We start from the raw sequence: 18,822 nt of genomic DNA, 5'->3' as shown, positions 1-18,822 counted from the left end.
AAAAAAAAAAAAAAAAAAAAAAAAAAAAAAAAAAAAAAAAAAAAAAAAAAAAAACAGTAGCTTTCCTTTACACAGATGATAAATAGGCTGAGAAAGAAATCAGAGAAAAATCATCCTTCACAATAGCCACAAATAACATAAAATATTTTGGAGTAACTTTAACCAAACAAGTGGAAGATATGTATGACAAGAACACAAGAACTTTAAATTTTAAAGAAAGAAACAGAAGAAGACACCAAAACTGGAAATATCTTCTATGCTCTTGGGTAGTTAGAATTAATATAGTAAAAATGGCAATATTACCAAAATCAATCTACAGATTCAATGTAGTGCCCATCAAAATCACAGCAAAATTCTTCACAGATCTCAAAGAATAATACTCAACTTCATATGGAAAAGAAAAAAAAAAAACAGGATCGTCAAAGCAATCTTGTACAATAAAGGAAATTCTGGAGGCATCACAATCCCTGACTTCAAACTCTACTACAGAGCTATAGTACTGAAAGCAGTCTGGCCTTCACATAAAAACAAACAGGAGAATTAATGGAATCTAATCAAAGACCCAGATATCAACCTAAACATCTAAGACCACCTGATTTTTGACAATGAAGCAAAAAATATAAAAAAGGAAAAAATAACACATGTTCAAAAATAGTGCTGTTATAACTGGATATCAACAGGTAGAAGAATGAAAAGTGATCCATATCTATCACCGTAAACAATACTTAAGTCCAAATGGATTGAAGACTTCAACACAAAATCGACCACACTGAACCTCATAGAAGAGAAAGTGGGAAGTACATTTAAATGCATTGGCATAGGTCACCACTTCCTAAATATAACCCATATAGCCCCAGTAGCACAAACACTGAAAGAAACAATTAACAAATGGGAACTCCTGAAACTAAAAAGCTTCTGTAAAACAAAGGACACGATCAACAAGACAAAATGACACCCTACAGAATGGGAAAAATATCTTCATCAACCCCACAACAGACAAAGGGCTGATCTCCAAAATATACAAAGAACTCAAGAAGTTGGTCATCAAAAAAGCAAATAATCTAATAAAAAATGGGGTACAGATTTGAATGGAGGACTCTTAACAGATGAATATAAAATGGTTGAAAGACATTGAAAGAAATGTGCAACATACTTAGCCATAAGAGAAATGCAAATCAAAACAACTCTGAGATTCTATCTTACACCTGCAAGAATGACCAAAATCAAAAACACTGATGACAACTTATGCTGGAAAGGATGTGAGGTAAAGCGAACACTCCTGCATTGTTGGGGGGAGTGAAAACTAGTACAGCCACTGTGGAAATCAGCATGGAAAGTTCTCAGAAAATTAGGAAACAACCTATCTCAAGACCCAACAATACCACTTTCAAGTATATACCTAAATGCTCAATCGTACTACAAGGACATGTACTCAACTATGTTCATAGCAACGTTATTTATCATAGCCAGAACCTAAAAAAAAGCCCAGTACCCCCAGACCAAAGAATGAATACAGCTGATTTGGTATATTTACATATCAGTTCTACACAGCAGAAAATAAAATAATGGGATCTTGAAATTTTCAGGCAAATGGATAGATCTGGAAAGCATCATTGAGTGAGGTAACCAAGACCCAGAAAGACAAAAATGATTTTCACTCACTCATAAGTGGTTTTTAGACATAAAACAAAGAAACACCAGCCTACAGTTCACAATCCCAGAGAACCTAGAAAACAAAGAAGATCCTAAGCGAGACATATGTAGATCTAATCTACATGGGAAGTAGAAAAAGACAAGCTCTCTTGAGCAAATTAGGAGTTTGGGAATCATGAGAGAGGATAGAAGGGGAGGGAGAGGAAGAAGGAGCAGAGAAAAATACATAGCTCAATAAAAACAATAAAAAATAAATTAATTAATTATAAAAGAAATGTCATAGTAAAGAAAAATAGATAAGTAATCATTTGAAAGTCAAATTGGCCAGTGTTAATGAAGTTAGTTATGTATTGAACTAAAAACCAATGATGACCAGAGTATGTGTATAAATATACATCATTTGATGATATTAATGACTCAGAAAATTCTAAAAAGGTGTAAGTCGTTTATATTACCCCTGTTTTGTAAATTTGGTCAACTTCCCATTGTATCTGAAATCACACATGACTCATCTTATAAATTGAATTGTTAATCTTCAAGATGCTTTAGCCTCCAAACATGTCAATAACAACTGTAAGTGATGGATTTTCCTGATACTGATATTTGACAATTAGAAACTGTAAAGAGAAAATCAAATTACTTGAATAAACTAATGAGCTTTCAAATGTCAATATAATTAAACAAACAGAAAAAGTTTACTTTATGTTGTTTCTTTTCTTTAAAACACAGAATCTCAACACAAAAATGTTGCCTTCTACCTCATCTCACCTCTTCAGGGGTCACCACTGGATATGCCCAATTATGTCATGGTTTCTGGATAAAACACCCCAAATCAACACTAATGATTTTTTTTCTCTAAGTGCCGACTGATTTTGTTTTCTTGTTTAAATTAATCAATGTGTAGGCATAGCAGACTGATTACGAAAGCATATTTGAGAGCCAGGTCTGTCTGGGTTCAAATCTTAACTCTAATTTCTGTATGAAAATATGCAAGTTAATTTTACAACTTAGTTATTTAAATCTGCAAATTAATTTGACATCTTAGATATATAAGAAAGCTACATACTTAAACAAATCTTACAGTTCTTTTTAGAACTGAATATATAGTGATTGTGAAATTCTTAGAACAAAACACCTGGTGTTCAAAAGATACAAATAATTCTTGCTACTTAGTTTCCCTTCAAGGCCATCAATTCTCCAGTTCTACATTCTATTTTCTCTTCTCAGAAAGACCTCTTACTCTTTAGCATTTGCAATGTATAGTAGCACTTCCTGACCCACGTGCCTGTGACCAGGTCCAATGCCATTCTGTTGAATACTAATACTGTCATTAGAACTTATGGTTTATGGTTTTCTCTGTTTGGTTTTTGTTTCTATACTTATGATAAAAATATACCACTTAAAAATATTCTAAACCACTTGAAGTGTTATATCATCTTGCCAAAGAACATCTCTAGATCCACATTCAAAACTCTTCTGACTCTTTTTTTTTTTCAAATCTATACCTCAGTTCATGTATGTCTTTATAGCATTTATGAGGCAGTCATATGAAAACAGAACACATTAAATTGTGTCTTTGCTGAGCATGAATTCATTTAAAAAATCTTTCAATCCTTTGTTGAAATTCACCTCCCCTTTCCTAATATGGCCTTAATTTGTCAACTTAATGCAGCTCTCAGTGTGTCAAATGGGAACCTGTAGCATAGACTCTTCTGCCTCACTCCTTCAATGTAGTCAAAAAGTGTGCTTCTATCTTTTACTGCCAACATGCAGTCCAAATGAGGGGGAATCCTAATGTCTTCGAGGAAAAGGGAAGGAAAACATTTAGTTAACATCAATATCTACCCCTCTGTGCCCTCATATATAGTCTCTAACTAAATTAATAAAGTTGTTTTCTCCAGAGTAGTAGGTTTTTTTTTTTTTTTTTTTTTTTTTTTTTTTTTTACTTTTGTATGGCCTCCCTGAACTTCTAGCAATCCAGAAGCCACTCTTGGGCCACTCTTAACTCCTTGAGCATGCTCTGTTTGAGGGCTTGCCTGTCCACCACAGTTGATGGATATTGCCATTGACTGACAATTCCACAATAATAAGGGACCATCAAAGGTGTGAATCCTTACTTCTAACATCTCAAGAAACCAATGAAGACTTTGAAAAGGAGTTTTGAGAAACATTTGAATGTTCTCATTCAATATGAATAAGCAGATAAAAGCAAGAAGGGAAATGAAGCAGGCAGATTCACAAAAGATGGTTTATACCAAATACACCTTACGTGATCAAAAGAAACAAAGATATTTCAAGTCTTTATACAGACATAGATGTAAGATAACTGAACACAAAAATGTAATTATTCTCATCAGAAATGCTAAATACTTCTGCCTTGATATTGACTTAATTTCCAGATAGAAGTATGAATGACAAAAGAGTTGCTTTTATACTTGAACGTTAATTTAAGTCCAGTTTCTAGGTCATACTTGAGACTTTACACAGTATTCCCATGGCATCCACCATGCAGGTTTTTCTTGCTGCTTATAATCCAGACACGTTTTCACATTCTGGATTTTTTAAGGTCAATTATATAAGAAGCCTACATCAATGAACAGGCAAGTGATAAAGGGTTATTTTCGCTGGTAGCTTAAACAGGCCCTAAGACCATAGCAAACCTTACTCCATGGTGGAAGAACCATTCAGGCAATAAAACTCAGCATGTATTCAGTATAACCAGCCAAATTGAAAACAAAGACCTAATTAATCAATTTTCTTGGAAAGTCTCTAATTGTACTAGCCTTACTATTTTGGCTTCTGTATTTGTGCTTCTGGCTGCTTATTCTTGATAATTGAAGTTGGTTTTTGTCTGAGAAAGGCCTGGCGGTAAACTGGGATCTCAAACACCCAATGTTATCCTCTGGCTAGCTAGGTAAAAAAGGTTTAAACATGTGTCCAAGTAGTCTTCTCTGGTAGATATCACACAAGAGTGGAGTTTCCATTAAACAAATAAGCAGACAAAAAACCCAAAACAAAACAAAATAAACAAAAGAACAAAAAGAAAATCAAAGCAATCATAAGAAAAAAAAAACACAGCAATTAGTACTAACGGGGTTCAAACCTCTGTTTCAAAACAGTCAGTGATTCTTACAGTTTCTGTATGAATTCTCTCCCAAATCAAGAACTACCATCGAAATTTCTGTGCTCTTCTAAAATTAACGAGCTAAAAAATTCCAATAAGTATATGATGTTTTTATTTTGGAAAAATTTTATAGAAAGTTTGTAAAATTAAAAAAATAAACCAATCCAGAAGATTAGATTTCTTCTAAGATAAGGCATATAGAATGTGATTAGTCTTCGGGAAGAACCTTTATAGGAATTAGAAAGTAGGCAGTGTTTACCAAAACACACCTATATTGGCTATGTGACCATAGACTTTCTAGAGCTACAGAAAATTCAAGTATATTTTGTATGAGACATTTCTTTCTGCCACCTTGCCATAGTACCCTAAACCATTGAGACAGTCAACTGCTGATGTCTGAGAGAGAAGGCTATTGAGAGACTGTGAAATTCCAAAAGCTATCTCAGGCTGAGACTCTATTTTTCTCTCACACAGTATTGCTTATGAAACTTTAGCAAAGATGTATATGTAACTTCTAAAGAACAAAAAAGCAAGGATATCTCCTAATGAAGAACGACACAACTAGGATGCTATTGCTTTGGGTAATTTCCTCAGAAAAAGACAATTTCATTCTCAGTACTAAAAATATGTCAGCAGTGCAATTAACCTTAGTCTTAGCCACTGAATTACAAGATGTTATAGATTTCTATATAGAAAAAGAATTAAACATAAAAAAAATCTTCTACTTTTTCCTAAAGACTGGCTCAAGTGCAAAAGGAGTATACCTACTGTAAGTAATTATAGACCATTTTTGGCCTCTTCTGGTCAGACTGGAAAGATATGTTCAAGTTATTATGAGAAAAAGAAAGCCATGTGTAAAACGAGAATTGGCATGTGCCATTCTGTTGAATTATAGGCATTAGAAGTATATAAGTTATTGCACAGAATTACCTTTCATAAGTGTTTATAGGGACGGATAGTAGGTAAATATTTCTGTTGGGTTAAGGGAGGAAGGTTTTGGAAGATTGGGCATTGCATGTTAATTGGCATAAAAATCTTTTAAGTTTCAAAATAGTTTATCTTAGATTATGTTGTTGATGTTGACATCCTGCAAATACATGTATTTTAAAAATCATCAAAAGATATATATTGAACTTTTAAAGACATGCTATATGGATAAAATCTCACTAAACAATTTTTGTGTTTATTGTGTGGTGGCATTTGACAGGCTGAGGGAAGGTGGTTGGGAGTTTGAGACCACCCTGGAATACACAGTAAAACCATTCGTCAAAACGAAAACAAGCAAAAAAAAAAAAAAAAAAAAAAAAAAAAAAAAAAAAAAAAAAAAAAAAAAAAAAAAAAAAAAAAAAAAAAAAAAAAAAAAAAAAAAATTCAAGGAGCTCTGCATTGCTTAAATTTAAGTTCTTTTAAATTTAAATTGTCTTAAGTCTTTACGAAGAATAAAACCATTCTACCTGGATAATTTTTACCCACAGTCAAAAAAAAAAATCAAGCACATGAAAAGCTCCATACACGCCAGCTTGTAGGACTGAAGTTAAAAGGTTACCTTGTGTTCATTTTCAGGGCAACCGTTCCCTCTCACAGCACAGTTCATCCATGCATGTCCCCATTCTTCTTTGTACAAATAAAATAGCAATTTAGTGGTAGATTTAAAACAATCAGGACTATTGTGCAGCTTGTTATTCTAGCAATCTGTGATCTATAAATAATGCAGCGCCTTATCCTTCTCTGAATTATGTTCCCGGAGCCTGAGTATCGCTACATGGAGAACACTAGGGGGAACGGGGCTACTGGGAGGAGGAAAAGAAGAAATAACGAAAAGCAAACAATCTTGCCTCATGGAATTCATACTCATACTCCAACTGGATTTAGGAATCATGTATGTTTTCTCTTGAGGAGCAAACCAAAAGCCTTCATTTGAATATTTAGATTTAGCTTTTCTGAACTTACCAAAACAAAGGCAATTTGAAAAGTTCTGTATTTGCCTTTAAAGTAAGCAGTGGGAAAAGACAAACAAACAGAAAACATAAAAAAAAAAAACAAAGCCGTTTTTCTCCCAAGTATCCCTGAACTTTGAACCAGAAGCCCCCAGCTTTAGAATGTTTATCACCTCGTTAATTTATCCTCTGCACAAGCGTAGTGTCGAGAAAGGGAAACGGAAAAAAAAATAATCTGGGGACTTCATCAATTTTTCATGAATTTTCATTTAGCCCAGAACCCCTCTTCCCTTGGTCGATAGATCAAGCTGCCGTCCTATATTTACCACCTGGGGCTACAGCTGCCATCTCTTGAGGCCACCAGGCTGGCTGCATCTCATGCAGCTATGCTGGGTCCCAGCAAAGGCCCTCCCACTCCTTTTGCTCCATACAACACAGCACTTGTTGGGAACTGAAATCATATCTGCACCTCTGTGCCTGGAGCTCCCGGAGGTATCATTGGAAAACCACCTATTAACTTCCCGAGTGCCAGGCCTCTTGCTGGTGCCTTGTGATTATGTTTTCTTTCCATTTAAAATCACTTTCTGCCTAAAGACCCACCTCCAATTCACGTGAGTTGAAAAAAAACTCTGAATTACTCTTCTTTTCCCCTTAAATATGCTTAAAACAAACAAAAAACACATGACAATAATAAAATTATTGAGTGATTCAACTCTCCATAGCAATATTTGGCCATGAATATTTTTTTCTGTTACTTTTCTGCACTTGCCCACTATATTGCTGAAGAAAGGGGAAAGAGAGAGAGAGAGAGAGAGAGAGAGAGAGAGAGAGAGAGAGAGAGAGATGGGAGAGGGAACCGGAGTGAAGGAAGGAATATAGTATAACATAGAGAAGGTTTCCACACATGAAATCAAGATAGATGACTGATGGTTAACCACAGAATTCTGATTTTTACATATGACAGACACAATATATAGCATTTAAAATAAAAAATCAAGGTGAAGCAAAAAGAATCAACATTGTTTATACTGCTTTATCAATAATCATTACACAATAAATGTGTTCAGTCATCATGGCTTATCACGAGGGCTGACAGGAAGCTCTTCTTTGCTATGGGCAAAGCCCAGAGCTACTTCCAAACTTCCTTTGTAGAAGGAATCCACACTCAGTTGTAGAGATGCTGAGATCGCTCCAGCTTCCCCATTCCGCACGCATAGCTTCCTTCTAGCCACACAGCCATTTGCTGTGCCACCATCTACCCCTTTAAGCCCACGGTATCCTCCCACCATTGCTTACTTTTATTTGGCACCTACTTTATTTGAAAACATTTTTTTCTTGTCACTTCAATATTCCCTGTTACTGTGACACCTATTCTCTACCATACCTCCCATACCAAAACTCCTTTCTTATTCACATGATCAGTTGACTACTTAATCCAAGGAAAAGGTTCACTGCTGACAGCCTACCTAGGCAGCCTCCTCTATTTTTCCTTACCTCTGGGGCATCAAGCTTTATTTGGAAATGACTTTGCTAAATTTAAGAAGCTATTTTATAAAGGAACGCTAAGCATTTTAACCTTGTTAGCTCACAGACATATCAAAGCACACAGCCCAAGTGAACTCTCAAGCCCTTAGATGTTCCTTCTGTGCACTCTAATTTCATGAATGGTGAACCTACAGATGCAGAAACTGAGACACAAAAATATTTGAAAGACGCACACCGTCTTGAAAACTGGTCATAACCAGTAACATGGCATGCAGTAGAGTTCTCAGGTTTATTTCTAACCATCTCCTCTCACCCAGCTTTTGCTTTTCAGTTTAAAATGTAAGAAGAAGCCTTTTCCGGGCTTCTTGACAGCGTAACTCCTCTCGCCTCCATTCATCATCCCAGTAATGTAATCAGCAGTTCTCTGTCAAAGACTCCCTTGCATGTAATGAAACCACATAGAGGTTGTGATTCAGCACATCCCCTCTTTTCCAACTTATTCTTTCCGAACAGCCTCTAGCAAGCTCTCTGATGCCGAGCAGGTCCATATGTTCTTTAACTCTTCCTTTCCCTATAGCAACATGATGTCCAACTTCAGTTTTCCTCCAAGGCATCACATACAATTAACATCAGAGCTTAAATAATGCGGCCCTTATTTAGAAACCATTTCCTATATTACTTAACTAGTGATTTTTTTCTCTATTTAATCTATTATAAAATATTTATATATTGGTCCTCTGAAGGGTATTCTGAACTCTAGCAATAGATTGGAATGTCTTTTTTATTCCTTTCCCTTAGCACATTGAGGGGAGAGTAGGAATTTCTTGGTTCAGCATTTCAGATTTATGTTCTGAAATTCACAATAACATAGAGAAGACTGGCAAAGAAATGGGAAAAAATTGAAACACATAAATGAGTATGATTTGATCTTTGGTAGCTTCAAGTGCCATAAAGTGTTGACATGACATTAAAAGAAAGAATTGTATTTACTATAAAATGCAATTTGGAAATCTTATTTTTCCTTTTGAGATTTTGAGTAATTTAAGCATTTCTTCAAGTTCATTATTTCTACATTAAAAAATGCAACTGTCATATTATGTGGGAAAGAATCATGCCTTAATATTTTTCTCTGAAAATAAATTCATTATTTATGATTTAATTAGGAAAGACAATAATTCCTTCAGATGAAATAAAAGATGCATGCATTTGAGGATCAATTTTAACAAAGCTATGACCCAAGAGTAATGTTCATGACTCTCCTACAAAGAGACTACCAACCAATTTTGATAAACTTTTATGTGTTGAAGTGAAGTTAGACAGATTATAGTGGTTCTTGGTTGCTGGATAGAAAAAAAAGGTTATTTTATGAAAAAATAAAGTGTCTTCATTTTTCATTAATCAAAAATGTCTGTTTATTTGCAGGGTTCTAGACGTGCAGAAGAATCTCTTAAGAGCAAAAGTTCAAAGTGTCAAGATCTGTTCTTGAAATCCTCATTAGTTCATTTGCTACACCTTAATCATGTAGCAGTGATGGGCTCTGAGTCCTTAAAACATGGCAGGACAATCCCAGTCACACTATAAAGAAACATGGAAGGCCAAATCAATAGAATTTAGCAATAAAATATTTTGATATAGGCAAAAGTTTCAGAAAGAGGTATATTAATGGGAAACATAGGCAGTTCGTGGTTTGTGGAATGAAAATCTAAACCAGAAGAGAGATGACTTGGGAGCAAGAGCTTCACCAAGATAGTTAAGTTAGATAAAGACTACATTCATTCCAGCTGCAAAGACACTGCCATGTTGCTGCAAGTCTCAACTCGCTGCACATAAGCCTTCTAATCTGCTGTGATTCCACATAGAATGCACTGGCTTCAGCAAGAGGACCTAAGATCCCTAATGCCTTCCCAGCACCTTCTCTATAAGGAGCATTTGCTGTTGTCTCATGCACAGTTCACAGCACATGAAACTTTTTCATAAAACAAGAAAGCTACGAGCAAAGTGTATAGATATAGAGCTTAAATCACAACCTAGATATAGAGCTTAAATCACAACCCCAAATCCTAAAATCAAACAGTCTATCACACACCACCCACAAAGTCAATGGAGTCTCTGCTTAAATAGAAGCCAGGAGCTAATATCTTTATTTCTGTTGGCAGGGATGGCTAATAAATAAATAGAAAAGAAGTGCAAATAGAGGAAGTTATTATCTCTTTTGATTATTAAGATTGAATAAAAATCAGAAACTCTGAAACGGCATAGCAAGCTCTTCTTTGATGAAGCTTACTAAAAAAATAGTTACCATTATATTTGATGGTATAGTCTCCCTTCTGTATCTACTGTTTATATGTACTGTATAATGTATATATATATATATATATATATATGTCAGTAGCAGAATCATGTGCAATATTGGATCTATGTCTACATTTCTGACATGTTATACATGAACTTTTGATTTTAACATAAGCAACAGTGATAATCCACTATGTAGTTCATCCATAATTCAAATTTTCAATAAGAGTAGCATCATGCAAGTCTTATTGCCATGATATAATAGCATAGACCTTAAACTACCTCATACTAATTTGATGTGAATAAAATTGTTGCAGTCCTTATACTGATGGTACTCTAACCATATTTCTTCAGAGAAGCAAAGGTTATATAGCATTTCATCGAATTTACTTTATAGGTTCTACCCATCAATAAGACACAACCGAACTCACTAATGTCAAGTGGAATGCGAGTGCACATGAGGCTCATGGTGTTTACTTACATGCCACTTCCAGAGATGCATTCCGACTCACTGCTTCACCAAGATAGTTCCTTGCAACACAAACGTAGCTCCCTTCATCAGGTTTACTTCTGCGCCCATGCACAATTCGCAAAAAGAATAAGGATCCGCTGGGCAGAAGCATCCTGTGAGACCTGGGGTCATCCTTGTCTGTCTCCACCCTCTCGCCGTCCTTGTACCATTCAATGGTGGGAGTTGGCCGGCCCTCTGCTTTACAGTTCAGAGTTGTGGGCTCTCCCTTGGAGACAATTACATCAGAAGGGTGTTCTACAATCCTGGGGGGAAAGTCTTCCTGACGAAGACGAGATCCTGCAAAACATGAGGCAAGAAGTCAAGTTTAACACTTTTCTTATCTATATTGTATGTTTCATCTATATTCATACTCATAGGGCTAAACATTTTCAAATATTTAATGGAATAACCAGATACACTGTTTCATTTACATTTACACTTTTGGCTTTCTATATATCTCTAAATCATCTCAACCCTTTTGTACATTGACATATAATAATAAATTAATGTTAATCTTAGTGATCAAACTTGATGTGCTCCATAAAAATGGCAAACAAAAGTGAAGAGAACCACTAATCTTCTTGGGTGGATCCACATTTTGAAATGAGGACCAAGGGGAATAGGACTGACTTATTTTTTTGTTCTCTTAATATGTACTGTTCAGCAAGAGAACAACCCAAGTGAACAAGCCCAACACCATGGGCAAAGACCAGAAAAACCAGACAGTGTACACAGCACATTGCTCAATCAGAAAGGACATGATACATGATGTGACTGCAAAGTTTCAAGCTAGTCTAAGATATGTGACTTTCATTCTACATGCACACTGAACTGAAGGTGCAGTAACATGACCAGCCAGTATATAGACACATACACATGCACACACACACACACACACACACACACACACACACACTAGCTTCCTGTATAAAAGATAGACAGCAATACAGGCAAATGCCCCTTGAAAGTCATAGTATTAACTAATTAAATAAATAATTACATAAAATCTAACCTTCAGACATGATCTTGTAGTGGAAGAAACATCTTTTATATCTTAACATAAATACAGTATAGAATTTTTTTTAAAAAAAAGAATTTTAGTATTTCACCATAGGGTAAAATTGATAGGTCACGCAGTTATCTGAATGCTGTCTGTCCTCAGAGGGTGAATGTGCTGGAAGTTTGGTCTCCAATGTGGTAAATTTAAGATAATGGTTACCTGTAAGACATATGACCTTACTAAGAATAGTTACAGGACTGTGGATATCACTGTTGGAAGAGGCTGTTGCTGTCATTACAAACTGAGTTTGTTTGTGCAAAAGTGAATTTTTATAAAATGGACAGTGTGACCCCTGACTGTCTCTCGTTACCTGTCTTGCCTTTTGATCGATATTCACTGATCATTATACCACTTAGTATTCTGTTAGGCAGGCAGTATGCCCTCACTTAGGGCTATTAGTTGGTTCTATGAAACTGAGAGCTAAATCATCCTCTTAATTTACAAAGTAACTAGGTATTTTGCAGTATCTACAGTAAATATGCTGATATACGCACAATGACATTCTAGTGATAAAATAAAAGTTTAGCCATCACATGATAGAAATATAATATCTGGGCATTTTGAAGATCAAAATTATGCATTATGTTCTATTTTAGATACTTTGAGGTTCTTTGTTTTGTTTATAAAATGTATTTGATTAGTTATCAATGTGTCTGTGCAAGCCATGGAGCTAATGTCTTATGCATTTATGAATGACCCAACATGAGGGCTGGCAGGCAAATGTTTGTCTCCTGATAGAATGGCAAATGATCTCAAACAACATCTAGACGCTTTTGACTTTTAAACAATCACCGCTTTGGATACCATCATATTGCAGATGATGTCTTCCAGAGGAATCAAAAAGATATTCTAAAATCAACAGCCATGTAGGAAAAATAATAATAATGATTTATAGTGAACCACCTTACAGTTTGCTATTTGCAACTTTCCAAGCAATCGCCTAAATTTGCAAATTTCTGTTCTGTAAAGAGAGGTCATATATCTCAGAGTAATTCTAATCTAATTTCAAACCAATTCAAATACATATTTTAATTCAATAAATAGAACGTAATTTGGCCAAGAGTTTACGTTTGCATTTAGTGAGAGAATATATCTTTAATGGTGGGGACTACTAGTTTTATTTCATCAAATTCAAAAAAGAACATGTAGACTGTAAGCATCAGATGCCAACAACAAAATTTTCAGTGCAAAATTTAAAGTTGATTTAATAGATGTGATATACTTGGACAGGAAGATCCAATTTGCATCACAGCAATGTAGGCTGTATCCTTAAAGCAAGTGATGTGTTACAGAAAGTCTTTCTCATTTATAATTGTTTATTTTAAATGCAATTATCAGGCCTGCAACAGTTAACTAGAGCAGAAAATAAAATGGAAAGGTCTCAGCATTCAGACAGAGATAGGGTAAAAGGAATATCTATAAGAATAATAAAAGTACATTCTCAATTTTAAGATGTAATTGAAAATGTAAGATTTTATATGAACACCTTAAATTATGATAGTGCAAAGTTACATTTCTTTTGAGAGAATCAATAAATAAAACTCAAGTACCTCTATGAAATATTTGTAATTATATATAAAAACTGCTGTTTTGAGCAGGTAGGAATATAGGCATAAGTGATGGTATATGATATTCCCTTCACTATGTTTTCAGAGAAGTGTGGGGCTTTAAATTATGAAAGACTATCAATCTGCTTGGTTTATGCAAAGGACTCAGTTTTGTGACAACACAGACAAAAGCTGAAATGACAACAGAACTCAGAGGGGAACCCTTACTATACCGTGTTTGGGGGGTGGTGCATGGGACAGCGATCATACAGAGTGCTCCAGAATGCTGAAACTTACTGACTTTTAATACATGTTGTGGCCTCCAATAAGTAGAAAAGATAGAACATAAAGATGAAGAAATCACAGAAATCAGAATGTGACTGCAGACTTCAAAAGTCTAAAAACACAGTTTAAACAAGATTATATCCTGAGATATACACATCACATTATAGTGGATTCAGTTTTGTGTGACCATGAGTCAAGAATATCTTTGAAGTTCTATTAGAAAAGAAAGAAGATTTGGTGGAAATAAGAGGAGTCAAAAGGAAAAGAGTAAGGAAGAAGGGGTTAGGAAAGGGGAGAAAATATATGAGAAAGAGAGCAAAGGAAAGGGCCATGGGCTGGGAGACTAAAAAAACTTTCATCATCTGCTCCTACTTAATAATGACTAACTCTGCCCAACAATATATGCCTATTTTTCAAGACGATATCCTCTTGAAATGTCTCTTTTTATTGCCCCACAAACTCTTTTCTTCATATTTCAAACAAATTACTTTAATTTCAAAATAGTGTTAATAATAGAGACTAATGGGAAATAATGCAAACCCACTTGTTGAGCAGACAGTGGTGCAAACAAAACAATAGCTATAGAATTCAGAGTGTCCTTGTGGCCAACATTAAATCTATTATCTATACATGTCTCAATTGGTAATTGTGAAATGAAATTTAATTAAAATGTTTGATTAATCTCATCCCAGCTATTATGAAGAAGGAAAATGGAAAATTTTAAAGGTACTGAAAGATGATGGGAATTGTGGAAAGCTGTGGATAATCATTGATGTCTCCATAACTGAAGTGATCATAAGAAGAGAAAAGAAACTCAAGATCTTTCATATGAAATGTGACAGACATTCTTAAACATACATACATGTATTCCTGGGGAAGGGGACATAGACAAGATCTCTTTAGTAAAGTAGTAGCATGGGGGGAGGGTGATAGGGGAATGTGGAAGGGAGAAGGGGAGCAGGAAGGAGAACATGAGTCATCAGGAAGGTCGAGTTTGGAGAGCAAAGAAAAGTTATCTTGATTGAGGGAGACAATATGGGGTTAGTGAGAAAGGAGACACTAGCAAAATTCTCAGGAACCCACAAGGATGACTCCAGCTAAGAACCTAAGCAATAGTGCAAAAAGTGCCTGAACTGCCCTTCCACTGTAGTCAGATTGATGACTACTTTAAATATCATCATAGAGTCTTCGTTCAGTGATATGAGAGGTGATGTATGCTATGAATATGTTTTATTGCCATTGGTTAACAAAGAAGCTGCTTTTGGCCAACGGCTTAACTGAGTAAAGCCAGGCTGAAGGACATATATATATATAGAGAGAGAGGAGGCAGAGTCAGGGAGAATCCATGTAACAGTCACTGGAGACAGACACACTGGAACCTTGCTGGTAAGCCATAGCCATGTGGCAATGGACAGATTAATAGAAAAGGGTTAATTTAAGATATAAGAGTAAGGCAGAAATATGCTTAAGCTATTGGACAAACAATATTGCAAATAATAGAGTTTCTGTGTGATTATTTTGGGACTAAGTGGCCAGGAACGAATGAGCAGGCTCAATCCAGGAAATGATGGAAGCAAATACAGAGCTACACAGTAAAGCATTAGACTGAGCACCCAGAGAACGTTTGAAGAGAGGGAGAGGCAATAATATGAGCAAAGTAGTCAAGACCATTATGGGAAAACACACAGAAACAGATGACCTATGCATGTGGGAGCTCACTGACTGGATTGACAGCTGGGGGACCTACATAGGATTGAACTTGGCCCTCTGAATGTGAGTGACAGTGGTGTCACTTAGGAAGTTTGTGGGGCCACTGGCAATGGAACCAGTATTTATCCCTAGTATATGAAATGACTTTTGGGAGCCCATTTCCTATTCAGGGATACATTTTTCAGTCTAAATATATGGGGAAGACTTTAGTCCTGTCTCAATATGATATGACAGACTTTCTTGACTCCCCATGGGAGTCCTCATCCATTCTGAGGAGTGGATGAGGGGATGGATTTGGTAGGAGATGGGGGATCAGGGGGGTAGGAAAGAGAGGGAACTGGGATTGGTATGTAAAATAAGATTGTTTTAAAAATATAAAAAATCAAAAGAAGAGCAAGAATGGCTTACATATTGGGTGTGGGTATTTTAAAAAGTATATCTTCTAAACTTAATTCCAATTAAAAACTACCCAAATGTACTACCACATTTTTTTTTAAATCATAACACCTGCTTTGCTTTTCAAAGGTGATTCATGAGAATCACCCAGGAACTCTTTAAATATGAAATGGTTCACAAATGTATATGTTATCCCTCACCAGGCCCAAACCAATTTCTGTATTTTCCAATTTTAGATAATGTGTCAATGGACAAGGCTTGAGATGTTTCTTTCCTTTTTCATTGTATGTGGACACACAATGGAAGTATGTGTACAAAGATGGGTGTGGGTCCACATGTACATGTGCTGCATGCTCACATATGTTTGCATGCATTTGGAGGGTAGAAGTTATGAAGGTTTTGTTCTTTGACTACTTTCCTCCTTGTCTTTGGAATGGCATCTCTCAAACAACATAGATTTTTCACATTTGTTTTATCTGTCTAACCAATGAGCTCCCTTGATAGTTCTGGAAAGCACAAACTTCTGGTTTCTTCAGTGAGCAGGGAGCAGGGAAGGAATATGAAAAGGCACAATGTTAAAGTTTCTACTCAGACAAGACCATGCATTTAGCTATATCCAAACATCCCATGGTCATATCAGCAAATGTGTCCTTGACCACTCTCTTAAAAATTCAAATGCATGCAATGAAAAATTCCCATTTTTCGGAGACTTTCTAATGTTTTCAGAAAGTTTTACTTCTCTAAATTTCCATGCATTGTTAGTTCTTTAAATATTGTGCAAATGGAGAATAACTTATAACTCATGAATGCTGCTACATTTTTGCTATATTGAGTCAATAGCTATTCATGAGGACTATAGGACTTTCCTTCTCAGAAGAGATGCCAGTCACGTGATACGATAATGCCAACCAAACATCCAGAAGTGTGCTTCTTGATTTCATTTCAAGGATTTTTAAGTAAAATGCCCCTCCCTCATTATTCAGTAGAACAACAGTATTGTTTTTAGAACTTAGCCTTATTTTAAATTTACAAAACAAATATCTCTGTCAACAATTGGAACCTCTGCAGGTCAAGAAGCGACTCTCAAAATGTCCTGAGATTTTTTCTTGTAGAACAACTTCATTGCAAATTAGAAGCAGTATAGGTAGTTCTTTTCCGACAGCAGAATTTCCGGAGTTTCAATTTTTTCTGTTTTAAAATGTATGTTATTGTTCATCCTTATTTATAGTAATCACATTGTTCAATCAAATAAGTTTTCCATAAGCTATTATACTAGTAAAAGTAATCCAGGGAGGTAACTACAATTATGACAATATTTAAGCTACAGATGAATATTAGAGGGTTATCTCCATCCCATTTTGATGACTATAATAAGCAAGAAACAGCACTTTGAAAATGAAGGATAGAGGTTATTACTCAACTACTATTAATGTTATTGCTTATCCCATTTTTGTGGCATAAATCAAACATGAACATCTCATTTAAGTTTTTTCCATAGACAAAAAGAGATAGGTAGATGACAGATTACATGTAGATAATTTGATGGTAAGCAAATGGTTGATAGATAAGATAGATGGATTATAAACAAACTAAAGACAAGTCTGTCATTAGGATAATAAGTAGTCAGTATATCTCATTTTTTCCTATGTAAACCATTATAAATATTCTTTCAAAATTCAGCCCATAAAACACTGAGCAAATTGTCAAGAGTGTCTCTTTTCTGAGGAGAAATTTTACATCCATGTTTTATTGCTTGATACATTTAATTCCACCCACTCACAGCTCTATATTCTGCCATCAGAATAAACACAATTCAACATTTTTCTCAGAAACAGAATGTGAGCCGGTGCTACATTGATCAGCACATGTAATAATCAGTATTAAGTTGGAATTCATGAATAACTCCACTAAATCAACCATGATGACTTTTGTTACATTTATTTCAGGAAGACTACATCATAGTGTGCCTCCCTTGATGGAATACAAAGAATAGATAAAAGATGTCAAGATAATATTTTTCTCTAGAGATTCTGTAATAGGATAGGATACATGTAAGAACTTTATTATATTTGAATACTACTAAAACTCTATCAAGACCATACCTAGATATGTTTAAGTTTCCCCTAACTTCTGGAAGTACATGAAATATATTTAATGCTACCCTATAATATACTAAATTATGAAATTAAAGGTAGGCTTAATCTAGAATCAATATCAAAATAGAGACATAGAAATATTACTTTAGGTATTGTATTTCAATGTAGATGCCAAACTAACTTTTTATTAAATGAATTGTCAACAAGAAACATGATTCTTATGAATCTTTTTATCATTCATTGGGCAACTTATTTGTCAAAGCACCTAGTTTCATAATAGGATATCCAGCAGATCCCTACATATATCCTATTTTCTGGAATGCTATACAGAAGGCTTAGCCATCAAACAAAAATCAGACTCAGATTAACATTTTAAAGTAAAGAACCAAGAAAATAACCAAGTACATATCAGTGAGATTTCCTCTCCCAGACCTGGGCACTCTGAGCTTCCAGAGTGACTTTTCATCATGTGTTCTCTGTTTTATTAACTCTTTAGGGAATATAAAACTTTAAATTGCCAGGCAATCTTCAGTCCTTCATTTTGTTCTGTTGACTTTGCACTGTGAGGACTAGTTGGTGGGTTCCAGATATCCACCAGCCTCTGTCCCAGCAGCACTGGGAATATTAACAACTACTGCTTTGCCTAGTCTTATACATGAGAACTAAATATCTGAATTCAGGATGTTAGAGTGGGAGGCAAACACTTTACCCACAGAGCCATCTCCC

General features: G+C 35.2%; 1 protein-coding gene across 12 annotated transcripts in view; it reads right to left on the bottom strand.

Moving 5' to 3' along the window:
* Window positions 1-18,822, bottom strand: part of Robo2 (roundabout guidance receptor 2) — a 651,725-nt gene that overhangs the window by 451,642 nt on the left and 181,261 nt on the right. For all 12 annotated transcript variants that reach the window (XM_050148878.1, XM_050148871.1, XM_050148873.1 and 9 more), the window contains exon 2: window positions 10,973-11,299. In XM_050148878.1, the coding sequence (XP_050004835.1) occupies window positions 10,973-11,114 (142 nt within the window). In that variant the 5' untranslated portion in view covers window positions 11,115-11,299. The remainder of the gene's footprint in view (window positions 1-10,972; window positions 11,300-18,822) is intronic.

Source organism: Alexandromys fortis, unplaced genomic scaffold (genome assembly GCF_014885135.2).
Source record: "Alexandromys fortis isolate MF-2015 unplaced genomic scaffold, M_Fortis_MF-2015_v1.1 scaffold_4, whole genome shotgun sequence".
NCBI lineage: Eukaryota > Metazoa > Chordata > Mammalia > Rodentia > Cricetidae > Alexandromys > Alexandromys fortis.
Note: the sequence above shows the minus strand (reverse complement) of the source record. Positions and strands in the feature narration are given on the sequence as shown.